General features: G+C 40.8%; 1 protein-coding gene across 1 annotated transcript in view; it reads left to right on the top strand.

Annotated features, from left to right (window-relative positions):
* The window catches only part of LOC122540179 (dynein axonemal heavy chain 8-like), a 1249383-nt gene that overhangs the window by 478382 nt on the left and 752837 nt on the right, over window positions 1–18164 (top strand). Inside the window, exon 23 of the mRNA XM_043675521.1 lies at window positions 12862–12977. Coding sequence (XP_043531456.1) covers window positions 12862–12977 — 116 coding nt within the window. The remainder of the gene's footprint in view (window positions 1–12861; window positions 12978–18164) is intronic.

Below are 18164 nucleotides of genomic sequence, written 5' to 3'. Positions count from 1 at the left end.
TCCTAATCCAAACCTCCAGCTCACCCTCAATGCCATATCTCCGTATTTTCTGCAGTAGCCTACCATGGGGAACCTTATCAAACGCCTTACTAAAATCCATATATACCACATCTACCGCTTTCCCCTCATCAACCTCCTTCGTCACCTTTTCAAAGAATTCAATAAGGTTTGTGAGGCACGACCTGCCCTTCACAAAACCATGCTGACTATCCTTGATCACATTATTCCTATCCAGATGTGCATAAATCCTATCCCTTACAATTCTCTCTAAGACTTTGCCCACAACAGAAGTGAGACTCACCGGCCTATAGTTACTAGGAAAGGAAAGGCAAAATTCGTGAACTGTGGATGCCAGGAGAAATTGTGTGATTAGCCAACAGGAAAAGCAACGTGTACATAAGGTCCAGGCAGCTAAGAACAGAATGGGCCTTGGAGGAAGACTGGGAGAGTAGGACCAATCTTAAACAAGGAATCAAGTGGACTAAAAGGGGTCATGAAATAGCTTTGGCAAACAGAATGAATGAGAATCCCAAGGCCACCTTATATAAGAAGCAAGAGGGTAACCAGAGAAACGGTTGGTCCACAAAAGGATAAGGAAAAAAGGTTATGTGTCGAACCTGAGAAAATGGACAAGATTCTCAATGATTACTTTGCATCAGTGTTCACTGATGAATGGGAGGTGATGAATGATGAGATTCGAGATAGAAGTTTGTTTACTCTGGATAATGTTGACATAAGAAGGGAAGATGTGTTGGGTAGGCTAAAGGATATTAAGATTGACAAATCCCCAGAACCGGATGGGATCTATCCCAGGTTGCTGAGGGAGGTGAGAGAGGAAATAGTTGGGGCCCTGACAGATATCTTTATAGCATCCTTAAACACAGGTGAAGTGCCAGAGGACTGGAGGGTTGCTCATGTTGTCCTCCTGTACAAGAAGGGTAGTAGGGATATTCCAGGTAAGTACAGATCCGTGAGCCTGACATCAGTGATGGGAAAGTTGCTGGAGAAGGTATTGAGGGATAAAATCTATTTATATTTGGAAAAGATAGGGCTTATTAGTGATAGGCAACATAGTTTTGTGCAGGGTAGATCGTGCCTTACCAACTTAGAGTTCTTTTGAGGAAGTGACCAAGTTGATAGATGAAGGAAGGGATGCAGATATCGTATCCATGGATTTAGTAAGGCATTTGATAAGGTTTCCCATGGTAAACTAATGGAGAAAGTGACGTCATATGGTGTGCAGGGTGTTCTAGCTCGGTGGATTAAAAACTGGTTGAGCAACAGGAGACAGCGAGTAGTAGTTGAAAGGAGTTTCTCAAAATGGAGAAAGGTGACCAGTGGTGTTCCACAGGGATTAGTGCAGGGGCCACCTGTTGTTTGTAATATACATAAATGATCTGGAAGAGGGCATTGTTGGTCTGATCAGTAAGTTTGCAGATGACACGAAGATTGGTGGAGTAACACAAAACATAGGGGACTGTCAAAGAATGCAGGAGAATATAGGTAGACTGGAGAGTTGAGTGGAGAAGTGACAGATGGAGTTCAATCCAGGCAAATGTGAGGTGATGCATTTTGGGAAGTCTAATTCTAGAGCGAACTACACAGTAAATGGAAGAGCCTTGGGAAAAGTTGATGAGCAGAGAGATCTGAGAATTCAGGTGCATTGTACCCTGAAGGTTGCTGCACAGAGTGGTCAAGAAGGCATGTGGTATGTTTGCCTTCATTTGACGGGGTATTGAGCGTAAGAGCTGGCAGGTCATGTTAAAATTGTACAAGATTTTGGTTCGACTGCATTTAGAATACTGTGTATAGTACTGGTCGCCACTTTACCAAAAGGATGTGGATGCTTTGGACAGGGTGCAGAGAAGGTTTAAGAGGATTTGCCTGGTATGGAAGGTGCTAGCTATGAAGAGAGGTTGAGTAGGTTAGGATTGTTTACATTAGAAAAAAGGAGATTGAGGGTGGACTTGATTGAGGTCTACAAAATCATGAAGGATATAAACAGGGTAGATAGAGAGGTTTTTCCCAGGGTGAGGTATTCGGTAATGAGAGGTCACGCGTTCAAGGTGAGAAGTGAAAAGTTTAAGGGGGATACACGTGGCAAGTATTTTATAGAGAGGATGGTAGGTGCCTGGAACGTGTTGCCAGCAGAGGTAGTAGGAGCAGGCACGGTAGATTCACTTAAGGTGCATCTGGACAGATGCATGAGTAGGTGGGGAGCAGAGGGATACAGATGCTTAGGAATTGGACGATTGGTTTAGACAGTGGATTTGGATCGGTTCAGGCTTGGAAGGCTGAAGGGCCTGTTCATTCTCTTTGTTGTTTGTTCTAAGTCCACACCAACCCTTTGAAGAATATCCCATCCAAACCCATTCCCCATTACTATACATTTACCACTGACTAATGCATCTAACCTATGCATCCCTGACCAATGTGGGCAATTTAGCATGGCCAATTCACCTGACCCACACATCTTTGGACTGTTCGAGGAAACTGGAATATCCTGAGGAAATCCACACAGACAGTCACCCGAGGTTGGAATTGAACCCAGGTGCCTGGCGCTATGAAGCAGCAGTGCTAACCACTGAGCCACCATGCTGCCCCTAGGAGGAGATGATGATTCATCTTTTTTTTGAAAAGTTCTCCATTCCAGCCTAGCAACTACTACTAATTTAGATAGTTTGTCAAAGTTAGATTAGATTAGATTACATTACATTACAGTGTGGAAACAGGCCCTTCGGCCCAACAAGTCCACACCGATCCGCCGAAGCACAACCCACCCATACCCCTACATTTACCCCTTACCTCGCACTACGGGCAACTTAGCATGGCCAATTCACCTAACCTGCACATCTTTGGACTGTGGGAGGAAACCGGAGCACCCGAAAGAGACCCACGCAGACACGGGAAGAACGTGCAAACTCCACACAGTCAGTCGCCTGAGGCGGGAATTGAACCCGGATCTCTGGCGCTGTGAGGCAGCAGTGCTAACCACTGTGCCACTGTGCCACCCACAAACTGTTAGGTACAGTTAATATAGGTTCATTCATTAAAATTGCTTTTGGTGTTTCAAAGGCTACCTGGCGTTCTTTAGATCGTACCACCTTTGTCTGTTTTCATAACAAATTAGTCAAAGATATGACTACTGTACTAAAATTAGGCACAGACATTCAATAAAGTCTTCACATTCCCGAAAACCTCATTATCTCGCACTTTATTTCAGGGGTGAGAAAGTCAGTTAAATCTTTTGCTTTTGTTGTTCTTTGTGCCTGACCAAGTCCTACAATATGTCTGAAATATGTCACCTTGGCTTTGGCACATTTACTTTTTTGCTGGAGTTAACACTAACCTGGATAACTGTAAACATGTTTTCCCACTGTCCTATATGTTACTTCCGTGTCATACTGTATACTATGCTGTAATCTAAATAAACTGCACAATTAGATAGTTCACTCTAACAAGAATGTGCTGGTATTGAATTCTCATTAACTCATTTTTGAAAGCCTCCCAATACTAGATGTCCCTTTGCCCAGAACATTCCCTCAGTAAGGATATATAAATCTCCTGTGCTTTGCCAGTTAATTTTCTCACTTTGTATTTTGTCAAGCATAATGGTTTAGTCTCCCTTAAACGTTCGATTTTGCTGATCCACCGAATCATGTGATATACCCTTTGCAAATCAGAGAAAGTCTTCATGACTATTGCTGAAGGTTGTGAAGGCCCTTCCAGTATTCAGTGACTTCACTGTTCTTGATATCACATACAGTGAATCAAATTGGTTTAAAACTGGCATCTGTATTTCTGGGGCCCGTAGGAAGAGGACAAGATGGATCATTCACTTGACATTTCTGGCAAATTGCTGTGACAGAAATAGCAATCCAGATCAAACACTGAATCTGAACCAATATGAAATTAGTACATTCAATGACCCTTAAAAATTGTCGATTGGTTATTTGTAAAGTTTGGCTAGGAACAATCTTGAATACCAGGTTTATAACTTTAAAAACATTAACAATTTATTATTAACTTTAACAGAACACAAATAATCACAAGACAATCTAATTAATACCTATGATCTAAGCCCAATCTTCTTTGGTGAACAAACCCCACTCGTGCCTACAGGCAGACAGACCAATACATTTAAGGGATACATGCTTTTAAAAGTAAAAGTATCATATTGGTAATGTTTCAATCATGAATACTAAGCCTTCATGAAATCAGATGAGTTGTATTACATTATATTTTGCTTGGATTCTGATGTCAATGTAAATAGTTTTTAGGGACCTCTGAAGATGTTTCCTTATTTCTCATAGAGTTCTTTTTTAGGAGTCGCAACAAGTGGATGACTGGGCAGTAACCGGAGAAAGTGAAACCAAAAAATCAGTCCTGCAGCTACCAAAATAGCACTGCCTCCTACCAAACATTCCAGTCAAAACCACCCTTTGGTTTGTCGATCTTTTTCAACATTCTTAATGGTTGACTGCCAGACACTTGGCTTAGTAACATCGAATCTGCTGCTAGTTCTTGAGCATACCAAAATCTTGGTGATGGTTCATCGACAGTATTTGAGAGCAGTAATTAATCTCTGTTATATTCTAACAGCAAACATCAGTTTTTTGTTCTTTGTTTTTAAAAAATAATCTGCAGTTCAAAGTTTATTTTTCAACTACAACTGTTATGGACCAGAGCAAACCCTCAAAATATTTTTAAAAGATAGTCTAAACTCCAACTTTTTGTTATTTTAAAGACAAGTGCCAGGCATTGCATTCTGAATATAAATTAAATGCAAACTACCATATTTGAAGCAAAACACATTTTATTCATACAAAATAGTTAAAATACAACAAAACAAAGAAGACGTTGGAATAATTAACTATTATTCGGTTAAGTATTCCAATAGATTACTTAACTACTAAACACTAACTATTCCAATATAGTAACATCCCATAAACACACCTTTTGGTAGAGGTAATTTCAGAATAATAAAGTTAAAAATCACACAACACCAGGTTATAGTCCAACAGGTTTAATTGGGGTGGCACAATGGCTCAGTGATTAGCACTGCTGCCTCATAGCACCAGGGTCCTAGGTTCAATTCCAGCCTTGGGCGACTGTCTATGTAGAGTTTACACATTCTCCCAGTGTCTGCGTGGGTTTCCTCCCACAGTTCAAAGATGTGTAGATCAGGTGAATTGGCCATGCTAAACTGCCTGTAGTGTTAGGTGCATTAGTCAGAGGGAAATGGGACTGGGTGGGTTGCTCTTCGGAGGGTCAGTGTGAACTTGTTGGGCTGAAGGGCCTGTTTCCACATCAAACAATCAAGGTATTTTTCAATGTATAATTTCAGTTACATCACACTGTAAACTTTTGCTATAAATTCTATGTCTTTTAATTGTGTCCTCCACAACCACCTGATGAAGGAGCGGCGCTCCGAAAACTAGTGCTTCCAATTAAACCTATTGGACTATAACCTGGTGTTGTGTGATTTTTAACTGTACAGCCCAGTCTAACACTGGCATTTCCAAATTCAGAATAATAGGTTGTCTCACAGGCAATTCTCCAGTCTAGGAAGAAAAAACAAATAAAAAAAAATCTTTGAGAGAGAATAGCAGGGAGAGGTACCACAGACTCCAAACCCAGCTTCAAGGTCCCACCAACTGCTACTGAAAAACTAAAACGACGAATGCTGGTTCTGGGGAGCTTCAAACCAGCCATTCAGGCTGCTTCAATTGTTCCAACTTTCAAAAAAAGACACCAAGGCCTCACTAGCCATTTACTTGATTGGGTTCAAATAGACATCTTAAATCCATCTTCAAAAGAAATCCAGGACAAAATATACCTGTTCAATACATGGTATCATCACATAACTTTCAAACTAAAAATGAGAAAAAAAAAGAAAAAATGGTCTCAATAAACTGCATCAGCTTTTTGCTTTGCACTGATGAATGAGATATTTGCATAGTCTTTGCCTCATGTTAGCTGTTTAATTGTCCACGATCATTCATTGCTGAATGTGGCAGGGATACAAAGTTAAATTTGATTATTTGGTTGTGATGTTACTTAAGTCCTGTGTATTGCATTCTGCTTCTGCTATTAGGCATGTAATTGGTTGAATTATTTTGAATTAACCTGTATGACATACCTCTGTTGTACATGTTCCTTGAATTCAGATCTTATTTGTGAATTGAACCTAGCTGATCTTGATTCTCCATCCATTTGACTCATGATCAATAACGTTTCCTAATGAGTCAGATGGCAAATCTAAGTTTTAACTCCGCTCACATAAAAAATACCCCTTCCACTTCGGGTGTAACTTCTTCAAAATTGAAAGAGATTGCAAAGTAGGTGAAGCTAATGATTTGGTTTGTGTTTTGAATTAAAATGTTTGGCTTTCCACTCATCAAGCACCCCCTGCCCCAGTTCTTTACTTTTTTGTCAGTGTTGTAATCCCTATGACAATTTGATCGACCTGTTTCAATGGACCTCATTTATGCAGTAATTAATTTCTCAATTTTTCTCCATTATTATAATTTCATAAATTAAATTCAGATGCCTGTCCTATCCCTTTACCCTTCAATGATAAAGATCATTGTTTCCATTACATTCTTTGACATCCATTTACCATATGATTCCTAACTAAACAACTCTCACCAAATCATACCATATGCCTCCACTGATTTGACACTTGACATCAAGACGTTCAATTGCATTTTGAAATCAGAATATAATCACTAAAATTTATCTCAATAGCAAGAATTTGATTTTTTTGAAACATTGCTGAATAAATGCACCCAACTACCATTCTTCTCACCTCCTCAAGACTGAAAAAATTCCACCCTTAAACTTTTTTTTACATTAGATTTTAGATTAGATTAGATTACAGTGTAGAAACAGGCCCTTTGGCCCAACAAGTCCGCACCGACCCGCTGAAGCGAAACCCACCCATACCCCTACATTTACCCCTTACCTAACACTACGGGCAATTTAGTATGGCCAATTCACTTGACCCTGCACATCTTTGGACTGTGGGAGGAAACCGGAGCACCCGGAGGAAACCCACGCAGACACGGGGAGAATGTGCAAACTCCACACAGTCAGTCGCCTGAGGCGGGAATTGAACCCAGGTCTCTGGCGCTGTGAGGCAGCAGTGCTAACCATTGTGCCACCGTGCCGCCTACGGTGCCGCCCATTTGTTGAGTTCAATGTTGACTGAGAAGTATTTGAAAACAAACTGCATGTTTCTGTTGATGGAAGCGATTGAGGAGAGTGGGAATTATTACAAAACCTTTTGTGCTGTCTACTCCATATCTGAACACATATATCATGCCAACAAAACAATGGCAAACCACTCGAGAAGGCATGGCCAGCATATCGCAAATGCTGGTGATACCTGGGAACAAAATTCCATCTTTAGCCTTCTCATTTCATGCAAGTTCTGATCATATAATATCAAATATTGCCAGTTACTGATCCTGACCTAAATATACTGCACAATCTTATGAGCTGAACAGAAAATAGAGAAAGCAGAATTAACGTTTCGGGTCCAATGACCCTTCTTCAGAACAGATCACTGGATCCAAAAAATTAACTCTACTTTCTCTCTACAGATGATACCAGACTTGCTGAGTTTTTCCTGTAATTTCTGATTTTATTGTTGATAAATAATAAGTATAGATCATAGAGCTGCTGTTATAGCCATGTCACCCTATCCAAACACAGGAACAAGAATAGACCATTCAGGAACTAAAGACTTTTGTTTTATCATAATTTATCTGTGTCTCAGTTCCATTTACCCACCTTTGATTCACATTCCTAAATACTTTTAATAAAAGTTAGTCAAACTTGAAAATTTCAATGCACCCAACAGCTTCACCCATTTGGAGGTGCAAGTGGAAAATGAGAGGCAGCATTATATTGCAGTACAATTTAGAGAATTATATACAATTTATTCACAACCTCTTACAGAACTCTGTGTGATTTAACAGAGTTACATGCCAGTTTGAAACCTCTGCTATTTTTTCAGACTCTACAGTGACAAAACCACTGTAGAGTGGTTTTATATAAATGGAACTTTTGTAGGCCACATATGATGGATGTTTCTTTCCAAGCAGCAAGATTAGATAAAGCTGTTTCCTGTCCAAAGTGGCCAATGACCGCATCATTACATCACTTGGTCAGACCCATAAAGTGATAGTCCACACCCCACTTACACAACTACATGGCAGTGGAGACAGGGCGACTTGAAGTGCACCACATTAAGACTCTGATCACAATTACTTTATACTTACCCACCTCCCTTTCATACGTCGCCATTCCTCATTTCATTATTGGTCTGGCTTAGCTCAGATACGACTAAAATAAGTCAGTTCCCAGTAGATGAGTTGCACCATGGCACCTTATTTACATAATCAGCTCAGATAATTATAATGATGAGGTTTAAGAAGTTTTTCAAAATGTTTTTCAAGAGTTTCCACTCTAGTTGGCCTTGGCTATATGTTATATATTTGTATCCTTTGGATAAGCACATGGATGATGATGGGATAGTGTAGGGGGATGACCTTAGATGAGGTCACTGGTCGGCACAACATCAAGGGCTGTTCGGCGCTGTATTGTTCTATGTTCTATCTAATTTTAAAGTTGAACATAGAACATAGAAAAATACAGCGCAGTACAGGCCCTTTGGCCTTCGATGTTGCGCTGATCCAAGCCCACCTAACCTACACTAGCCCACTATCCTCCATATGCCTATCCAATGCCCGTTTAAATGCCCATAAAGAGGGAGAGTCCACCACTGCTACTGGCAGGGCATTCCATGAACTCACGACTCGCTGAGTAAAGAGATGGTGACCTAGTTGTATTTTCATTGTTCTAGTAATACAGAGTTAGGTAAACATGGGCTCAAATAGCAACTAGGCTTGGCAACAAGTGCTGCCTTTAACAGTTTGTTTTGTAAATGATTCACGGTACGTGGCCATTTCTGACTGGGCCAGCATTCATTGCCCCGCCCTATTTTCCACAGACAAATTAATGATGAGTTGTCTTCCTGAACTGTTGCAGTCCATGTGCTGTAGATAGACCATGATAATGTTACGTATGCGAAACTAGGATTTTGAGCCCAATGACAATGAAGGAAGAAATTAGGAAAGGTGGGTAGCTTGGAGGGGAATTTGCAGTTGGTGGTATTCCCATGTATCAGCTGCCCTTGCCATTCTGGATTGATGAGACCCTTGGTTTGGAATGTACTATCGAAGAGTCCCTGTGTAAATTCTGTCAGACATGCTGAAGCTGCTAAGTATTAGTGGTGGGGTTGGGAGTTGGTGGGGGGAGAGTGCATGTTTATAGATGGGATGCTAATCAAACACACTGCTTTGTCTTGAATGGTGTCAAGCTTTTTAAAGTGTCATTAGAGATGCATCTATCCAGGTGAGTGGAGAGTATTCCATTACAGTCCTGTCTTATGCCTTACATTTCTTGGAAAGGCTTTAGGGAGTCAAGAAGTGTGTTATTTGCTGCAGGATTCCTAAACTTTGATCTGCTCTTAAAGCCACTGTATTTAGAGGGCTAATCCAGTTCAGATACACGGTCCATGTTAACCTCCAGGATGATGATAGTGGAGGGGGGGGCATTCAGCAAATGTTAAGTTCATAGTAAGTTCATAAGATATGGGTGTAGAATTCGGCCATTCAGCCCACTGAGTCTGCTCCGCCATTCAATCATCACTGATATGCTCCTCACCCCCATTTTCCTGCCTTCTCTCCATATTCCTTCAATCCATTACCAATTAAAAGTCTATCTAACTTCTCCTTAAATTTACTCACTGTCCCAGCATCCACTGCACTTTAAAGTAGCGAATTCCACTGATATACAACCCTTTGGGCGAAGTAGTTTCTCCTCAACTCTGTTTTTAATTTGCTACTCCTTATCCTAAGACTATGACTTTTCATCCTAGAATACCCCACAAGAAGAAGCATCTGCTCCATTTATTTTATCCACACCTTTTACCATCTTGAATACCTCAATTTGATCTCCCCTCATTCTTCTAAATTCCATAGAGTATAGGCCAAACTGTTCAATCTCTCTTCATATGATTAACCCCTTATCTCTGGGATCAATCAAGTGAAGCTCTTCTGAATTACCTCCAATGTCCCTACATCTTTCCTCAAATAAGGTGACCAAAACTGGCACAGTACTGCAGGTATAGTCACACCAATACCTTGCCTAGTTGCAACAATATTTCTTTATCTTTATATTCTATTCCTTTAGCTAGAAAATCCAGCATTCTATTCGCTTTCTTTATTATCTGCTGTACCTTTACTCCAGTTTTCTGTGATTCCTGAACAAGTACACCTAGATCCCTCTACACTGGAGCACCCTAAAGTCTCTCCCCACTAAGATAATAGGTCACCTTCCAATTTTATCAACCCAAACGCATGACCTCGCACATATACACATTAAACTCCATCTACCATATTTTGGCTCACTGTCCAAAACTATCTATATTCATTTGTAAGGTTCTTATTTCCACATTGCAATTTACTGTCCCGTCTATTTTTGTATCATTCGCAAATTTGGCTATAGAGCTTTCTACCTCTGTATCCAAGTCATTAATGTAGATTGTAAGTAATTGAGGTCCAAGGACCAAACCCTGTGGCATCCCACTAGTTACATCTTTCCATTCAGAAAAAAAAATTATTGCGACTCTCTGTCTTTTATTCATCAGCCAGTCATTTATTCAGGATAATAAATTACTCCATATACCATATGATCTAACCTTGTGAATTAACCTTTTATGTGGTACACTATCAAACACCTTCAAGAGGTCCAGATAAATTACATCCACAGCATCTCCATTATCCACCATGCTTGTTACATCTTCGAAGAACTCTAGCAAATTAGTCAAACATAGAACATAGAACATTACAGCGCAGTACAGGCGCTTCGGCCCTCGATGTCGCACCAACCTGTCATACCAATCTGAAGCCCATCTAACCTACACTATTCCGTATGCTTATCCACTGACGACTTAAATGTACTTAAAGTTGGCATGATTTGCCCTTCTTAAGACCACGCTGACTCTGATGGATAGCATTAAAGTCATTGAATGTCAAGGGATGATGGTGAGATTCTCTCTTGTTGGAGATGTTCATTGTCTGGCATTTGTGTGACATGAATGTTATGTCCCATTAAAGAATATCAGAATATCAGAAAAAGTGCATTTTGATTTAGATTCCCGAGGAATCAATGGGGGTATCTTCCGTCAGTACTATTTATCATTTACTACATGATGAAGTACGGAAGATATGGACAATCTGCTTAAAACATGGGATCAGGATTTGGGACTAGAAATCTCTATAGAAACATGGAATGACATTTGGGAAAACGCCAGAAGAATCACCATCTGTAACAGAACTCAGGCTATCCAGCTGAAGACACTTCATAAGGCCCATAGCACCGGATCGATTGGCAAAATTTAAGGCAGGAGCATCTTCAATGTGTCCCAAATGTAAAATAGAGGTGGGCATTCTTGTACATTGTCTATGGACCTGTCATAAGATCCTTGGATACTGGACTAAAGTAGCAAGTACCCTGACGGAAATTTTAGGAACGGAAATTAAAGTGGACCCTGTATCTCTGCTTTGGGCTTTTCGAACTTACCCTCCCTGGATATGCACGGGAAGAGATTATTTTCTATTCTCTCTTTCTGTGCAAGGAAAAATATTTTGGTAAACTGGGTGGTTGAGGGCCCCCCTGGACTTTCAAATTGGCACAGATTAATTATGAAATGTATTCCCCTTGACTTCCTTACAAATATGGTACACCGAAAGACCGAATAATTTCATAAAATATGGCAGCCCTTCTTGAATTATATGAATACAGATATTTCGGCTATCCTAACAAGGGCTTTTATTTAATTGAGATTATGAACCTGGCTGGTCCGGGGCCCCTTGGGAGAGGAATACCACACGAATACAGATTTTATTACATTTGATGTTAACACATTCCGAGTATGTATCTCACTACCCAATTTCTATGTTATCTGTTGGTTTTTCTTTTCTTTCTCTTATTTGAATAATGTAAGAGACTTAAATATACACTCTGGTTAGTTGTAGATAAAATTAGTAGTTCGTTGTTTGTTTTTTTTCTTTCTCGGAATTTTTCTTTTGTTAAATTTTGGTTATTATTTATTTAAGATTTAATTGTATATCAATGTTTGTACTTGAGAGTTTTGTTTATTTTTGTAAACTTGTAAAAATGTTAAATTTCTAATAAAAATATCTATTAAAAAAAAGTAAGTTCAGGAACAGACAATTCAGTTCCTCGAGCCTGCTCTACTATTTAATATGATTATGGTCGATTTCATCTTGTTCTTGATTCCACTTTCCTGCTGAATCACCCTTTTAATTGTTACTTTACTCATTAAAGATCTGTCTGTCTCCTCCTTCAATATATTCAGTGTTACAGTATGTACTATACTCTGGGATAGTGAATTCCACAGTTTTTGAGAGAAGTAATTCCTCCTCATCTGTTTTAAATCTGCCACTCCCCATCTGAAAACTATGACCTTTCTTTCCAGTTTGCCCCACGAGAGTCCCCATCTACTTTATGTCTACTTTGTCAATCTCCTTTAGCAGATAGATTTAGAAGATGAATGCTAATAGTTTTTAATTTCAGAAATAACTAGATTCTATTCCTTAAATGTGTTGCAAAAGTGTAATTTTATTTATAAATATTTCACTTGGAATTAAAGTATTTTCCTTGTTCGAGACATGTTTAAAGCTGTCCACTTAACATGAATTTCAACAGCAGACATATTGATCACATATGTGCTTCAGACTTTCTATCTTGTATTTTTTAACACAGAGCGTAGACGAGTTGGATTTTCAGGAGATTCTGAAGAAAAACATGAATCTTCAGTGGCCCACAGCCCTGTTAAAATAGATATTCACCAGATCAAGAAAAGTGAAGAATTTGAAAAGGTAAAGAAATGATTTTGCAATGGATTACCTGATTTAGCAAAATGAATACAAGAAATGTCTGCTTACCATGCCATTTAGGCAATATACTTTAAGGGGCTTCTCTTAGCCATATATTTTGCATATCCCCTAGGTGTGTCTGTTTCAATGCAAGGAGTGTCAGGAATAAGAGTGATGAACTAAGAGCATGTATCAGTGCTTGGAACTACGATGTTGTGGCCAGAACAGAGACGTGGATTTTGCAGGGGCAGGAATGGTTGCTGGATGTTCCAGGGTTTAGATCTTTTAAAAAGAACAGGAAGGGGGTTAAAAGAGGAAGGGAGTAGCATTGTTAATTAGAGTGCATCACAGCTGCAGAAAAGGAGGTTGTTGAGTAGAGTTTGTCTACTGAGTCAGGATGGTTGGAAGTCAGTAACAGGAAAGGAGCAGGCACTTTATTGGATGTTTTCTATAGAACCCTCAATAGCAGCAAAGAGCTGGAAGTCCAGATTGGACAGCAGACCGTGGAAAGGTGCAGATGTAACAGAGTTGTTGTTATGGGTGACTTCAACTTCCACATATTGATTAGAGCCTCCTTAGTGTAGATCATCTGGATGGAGCTAATTTTATTAAGTATGTACAGGAAGAATTCCTGACTCAATATGTAGATAGGCTGACTTGGGGTGAAGGCCATTTGGTGTTAGGCAACGAGCCAGGCCAGGTGTCAGATTTCTTGGTGGGAGAGCATTTCGGTGACAGGTGACCACAACTGCCTCACTTTTACCATAGCCATGGAGAGGGATAGGAACAGACAGTATGGTAAGGTATTTAATTGGGGGAGGGGAAATTACACTGCTATTAGACAGCAGCTGTGGAGTATACATTGGGAACAATTGTTCTATGTGAAATGCAGAACAGAAATGTGGAGGCTGTTTAAAGAACACTTGTTGCGAGTGTTGGATGAGTTTGTTCCACTGAGACAAACAAGGAGCCTTGGATGACAAGAGAAGAGGAGCTTCTTGTCAAGAGAAAGAAGAAAGCTTACTTAAGGTTGAGGAAGTGAGGATCTGGCACAGCTTTAGAGGATTAGAAAGTAGCTGGGAAAGAACTCAAAACTGGACTGAGGAGAGCTAGGAGGGAGCACGAAAAAGCCTTAGTGGGAAGGATTAGGGAAAACCCAAAGGCGTTCTACACTTACGTGAGGAATAAGAGAATGATCAGAGAGAGGGTAGGGCCAATCAGGATACTGGAGGGAACTTGTGACTGGAGTCTGAAGAGGTAGGGTGGGCCCTAAATGAGTTCTTTTGCTTCAGTATTCACTGGTGGGAGGGACTTTGTTGATAGCGAAAACATTGTGGACCAGATTAATAGGCTTGAACAGATTAATATGAAGAAAGTGGATGTGCTGAAAATTCTGGGAATCATCTAGGTAGATAAGTTCCCAGGGCCAGACCAGATATATACAAATTTAGAAAGTTTTGAGAAGATTTGTAGCTCAGGTTGAGGTTCTGGATGTAGGTTTGCTCGCTGAACTGAAGGGTTCATGTCGTTTTGTGGCTAGTCGATGTTCATGTATCCTGGTGGTGAGTTTTCTGCCTGTTTGTCCAATATAGCGTTTGTTACAGTTCTTGCTTGGTATTTTGTAAGTGACATTATGCAGAGCAGAGGAAAATCACCCACACAGTGTATTCTAAAAGAATGGGTACCTAATGAACACAGTCCACCAATTTCTCAGCAACAAATCCAAACAAGCAGACAAAACGCACCCAGAAACCTGAGCTACTCTCCCCTACATCGAAGACACCTCGGAAATGATTGCCAGACCACTCAGACTGTTAGACATCATGGTAGCCCACAAACCCACCAACAAACTAAAACGGCAACTAATGAACTTGAAAGACCCTATACAGACAACAAGCAAAACTAATGTCATTTACAGAATACCGTGCAAGAACTGTAGATGTGGGGTATATGAATTTCAGTAAGGCATTTGATAAGGTTCCTCACGGTGGGCTTATTAAGAAAGTGAGGAGGTATGGGATAAAGAGAAATTTGGCTGTCTGGAAACAGAATTGGCTTACTGAAAGAAGACAACGAATGGTAATGGATTGAAAGTATTCCACTTGGAGGTCAATAACCCTGGTGTCCTGCAGAGATCTGTTCTTGGGCCTCTGCTCTTTATAGTTTTTATAAATGACTTGGATGAAGAAGTGGAAGGGTGGGTTTAGTATGTTTGCTGGTGATACAAAAATCAGTGATGTTATAGACAGTGTCAAGGACTGTTGCAGGCTACAACAGGATATTGACAGGATGCAGAGCTGGGCTGAGAAGTAGCAGATGGAGTTGAACCTGGATAAATGTAAAGTGATTCTTTTTGGAAGGTCGAATTTGAATGCTGAATGCAGGGTTAAAGACAGGATTCTTGGCAGTGTGCAGGAACAGCGGGATCTTTGGGGTCCATGTCCAAAGTTCCCTTAAAGTTGCCAACCAGGTTGATACAGTTGTTAAGAAGGCAGATGATGTTTTGGCTTTCATTAATAGGGGGATTGAGTTTAAGAGCCGTAAGGTTTTGCTGCAGCTCCATAATTCCATGTATATACATCATATATCCAGGATGCTGCCCCTGATTGGAGGGCTTTTCTTATGAAGAGAGGTTGAGTGAGCTCGGGCATTTCACACTGAAGAGAAGAAGGAAGAGAGATGACTTGATAGAGGTGTACAGGGTAATGAGAGGCAGAGTCAAGATTAAAGTGGTGCTGGAAAAGCACAGCAGGTCAGGCAGCATCCAAAGAATTCCTGATGAAGGGCTTTTGCCTGAAATGTCGACTTTCCTGCTCTTTGGATGCTGCTTGAACTGCTGTGCTTTTCTAGCACCACTCTAATCTTGATTCTGATCTCTGGCAACTGCAGTACTCACTTTTGCCTAATGAGATGCATAGATAGCGTGTATAGCCAGAGCAGGGCAGAAATGGCTGTTACAAGGGGTCATAATTTTCAGGTGATTGGAGGAAGGTATAGGAGAGATGTCAGAGGTAGGTTCTTTACACAGAGAGTGGTAGGTGTGTGGAATGCACTGCCAGCGGTGGTAGTAGAGTCAGAGACATTAGGGAATTTAAGTAACTGCTGGACAAGCATATGGATGGCAGTAAATTGAGGGGCCCATAGGTTAGGTTGATCTTAGATTAAGATAGATGCTTGGCGCAACATCGTGGGCCAGACGGCCTGCGCTTTGCTGCTCTTTTCTATGTTCTATGTTATAAATTGCAGAAACATTGACAACTCTCAGTTCACATTTTCCAACACTGAACCCTAGCAGATGAAGAAGGTAAGTTTTCCCACCAATTTTATAAAAGACAAAGAGATTCATGATTTTCCTTGTGATGATTAAACATTTGTCTGTTGCCATGAAGGGATGGGCAGATTTACATTAAAAAATGCACCTTAATTTTATACAAAATTTAAACTTCTTTTTGTTATAACACTGGTAATTAAAACACTGGTGGTTAATCTACAAAACATTTAGGAGAAATTCAGGACTGCAGATGCTGGAGATCAGAGTCAAGAGTGTGGTGCTGGAATAATATAGCAGGTCAGGCAGCATCCAAGGAGCAGGAGAATCGATCTTTTGGGCATAAGTCCTTCATCAGGAATGAGGCTTGTGGGCTGGGGGGCCTAAGAGATAAATGGGAAGGGGTGTGGCTAGGTGGAAGATAGCTAGGAATGTGATAGGTAGATGAAGTTGGGGGAGGGAGGTTGATAGGTCAGGGGTGGAGTGGATTGGTGGGAAGGAAGATGGACAGGTCAAGAGGGTGGTGTCGAGTTGGAGGCTTGGGACTGGAATAGGTGGGGAGAGGGGAATTGAGAAAACTGGTGAATTCCATGTTGATCCTGTGTGGTTGCAGTGTCCCAAGGCGGAAAATGAGGCATTCTTCCTCCAGGTGGCGGAGGATGATGTGATGTACCAGGAGGTTGGTGGGGTGGAAGGTGAGGAACAGGAGGGATGGACCGCTTCACCCTCCTCTCCAACCTTTCACCTTTCTCCCCTCACCTTTATCTACCTATCATATTCTGGCTACCTTCCCCCCCAGCCCTATCCCCCTCCCATTTCTCTCTCAGCGTCCCGACCCACAAGCCTCATTCCTGATGATGGGCTTATGCCGGAAACATCGATTCTCCTGCTCCTCAGATGCTGCCTGACCTACTGTGCTTTTACAGCACCACACTCTCGACTACAAAACATTTCACCAATGTCTTGAAAGTGCAGTTCATTAAGTTTTCTTATGTAACAATTGTGAAATATTGACTTTTTTGATAAAGAGGTTACCTCTCATGGCAGAAACAATAAGGATGAGTAGTTTAAATGGGAATAACTTGATTTTCAGCCCCATTCTTTTAGATATCAGATTTTAGTTCATCATCTCAATGTTTTATTTTTAAACCTGGCAACGGCCATAACTCTTTCATCCTGTGCCACATTTCTTTGCTCCCTTATCTTCCAATCCAGCTGCCATGTTAAAGATTTACTATTGGGCAAAAATGATTATCACCTCTACATATGGCTGCATGGTAGGATTACATTGACAGCCATGCTGTTTCAAGGAGTATATTCAAGCAAGCAATAGGCATCCTTCAACTGGACCACTCAGAAACAGCCATGTACATCATCACTTTTTGGATATCCATATCAATTCAACAGTGCATTACAAGGTCACTTTCAAAATTGTATGGGCTCGCCAGTGCAGTTCAGTCACACCTGTTGTCCCCCTTTATCTCAGTAGGACTGCATATTTTCTTCAAAGCTGAAAATGTGTTGCTGGAAAAGCGCAGCAGGTCAGGCAGCATCCAGGGAACAGGAGAATCGACGTTTCGGGCATAAGCCCTTCTTCAGGAATATGTCCGAAACGTCGATTCTCCTTTTCCCTGGATGCTGCCTGACCTGCTGCACTTTTCCAGCAACACATTTTCAGCTCTGATCTCCAGCATCTGCAGACCTCACTTTCTCCTCATATTTTCTTCAAAGGCCCAATGACTTCCTTTTGAAACCATTGACTGTCTTTTGTTCTACTACCGAGTAAAAACAATGACTGCAGATGCTGGAAACCAGATTCTGGATTAGAGTGGTGCTGGAAAAGCACAGCAGTTCAGGCAGCATCCGAGGAGCAGGAAAATCAAAGTTTCGGGCAAAAGCCCTTTATCAGGAATACAGGCACT

This window comes from Chiloscyllium plagiosum, chromosome 3 (genome assembly GCF_004010195.1).
Source record: "Chiloscyllium plagiosum isolate BGI_BamShark_2017 chromosome 3, ASM401019v2, whole genome shotgun sequence".
In the NCBI taxonomy this organism is placed as follows: Eukaryota; Metazoa; Chordata; class Chondrichthyes; order Orectolobiformes; family Hemiscylliidae; genus Chiloscyllium; species Chiloscyllium plagiosum.
Note: the sequence above shows the minus strand (reverse complement) of the source record. Positions and strands in the feature narration are given on the sequence as shown.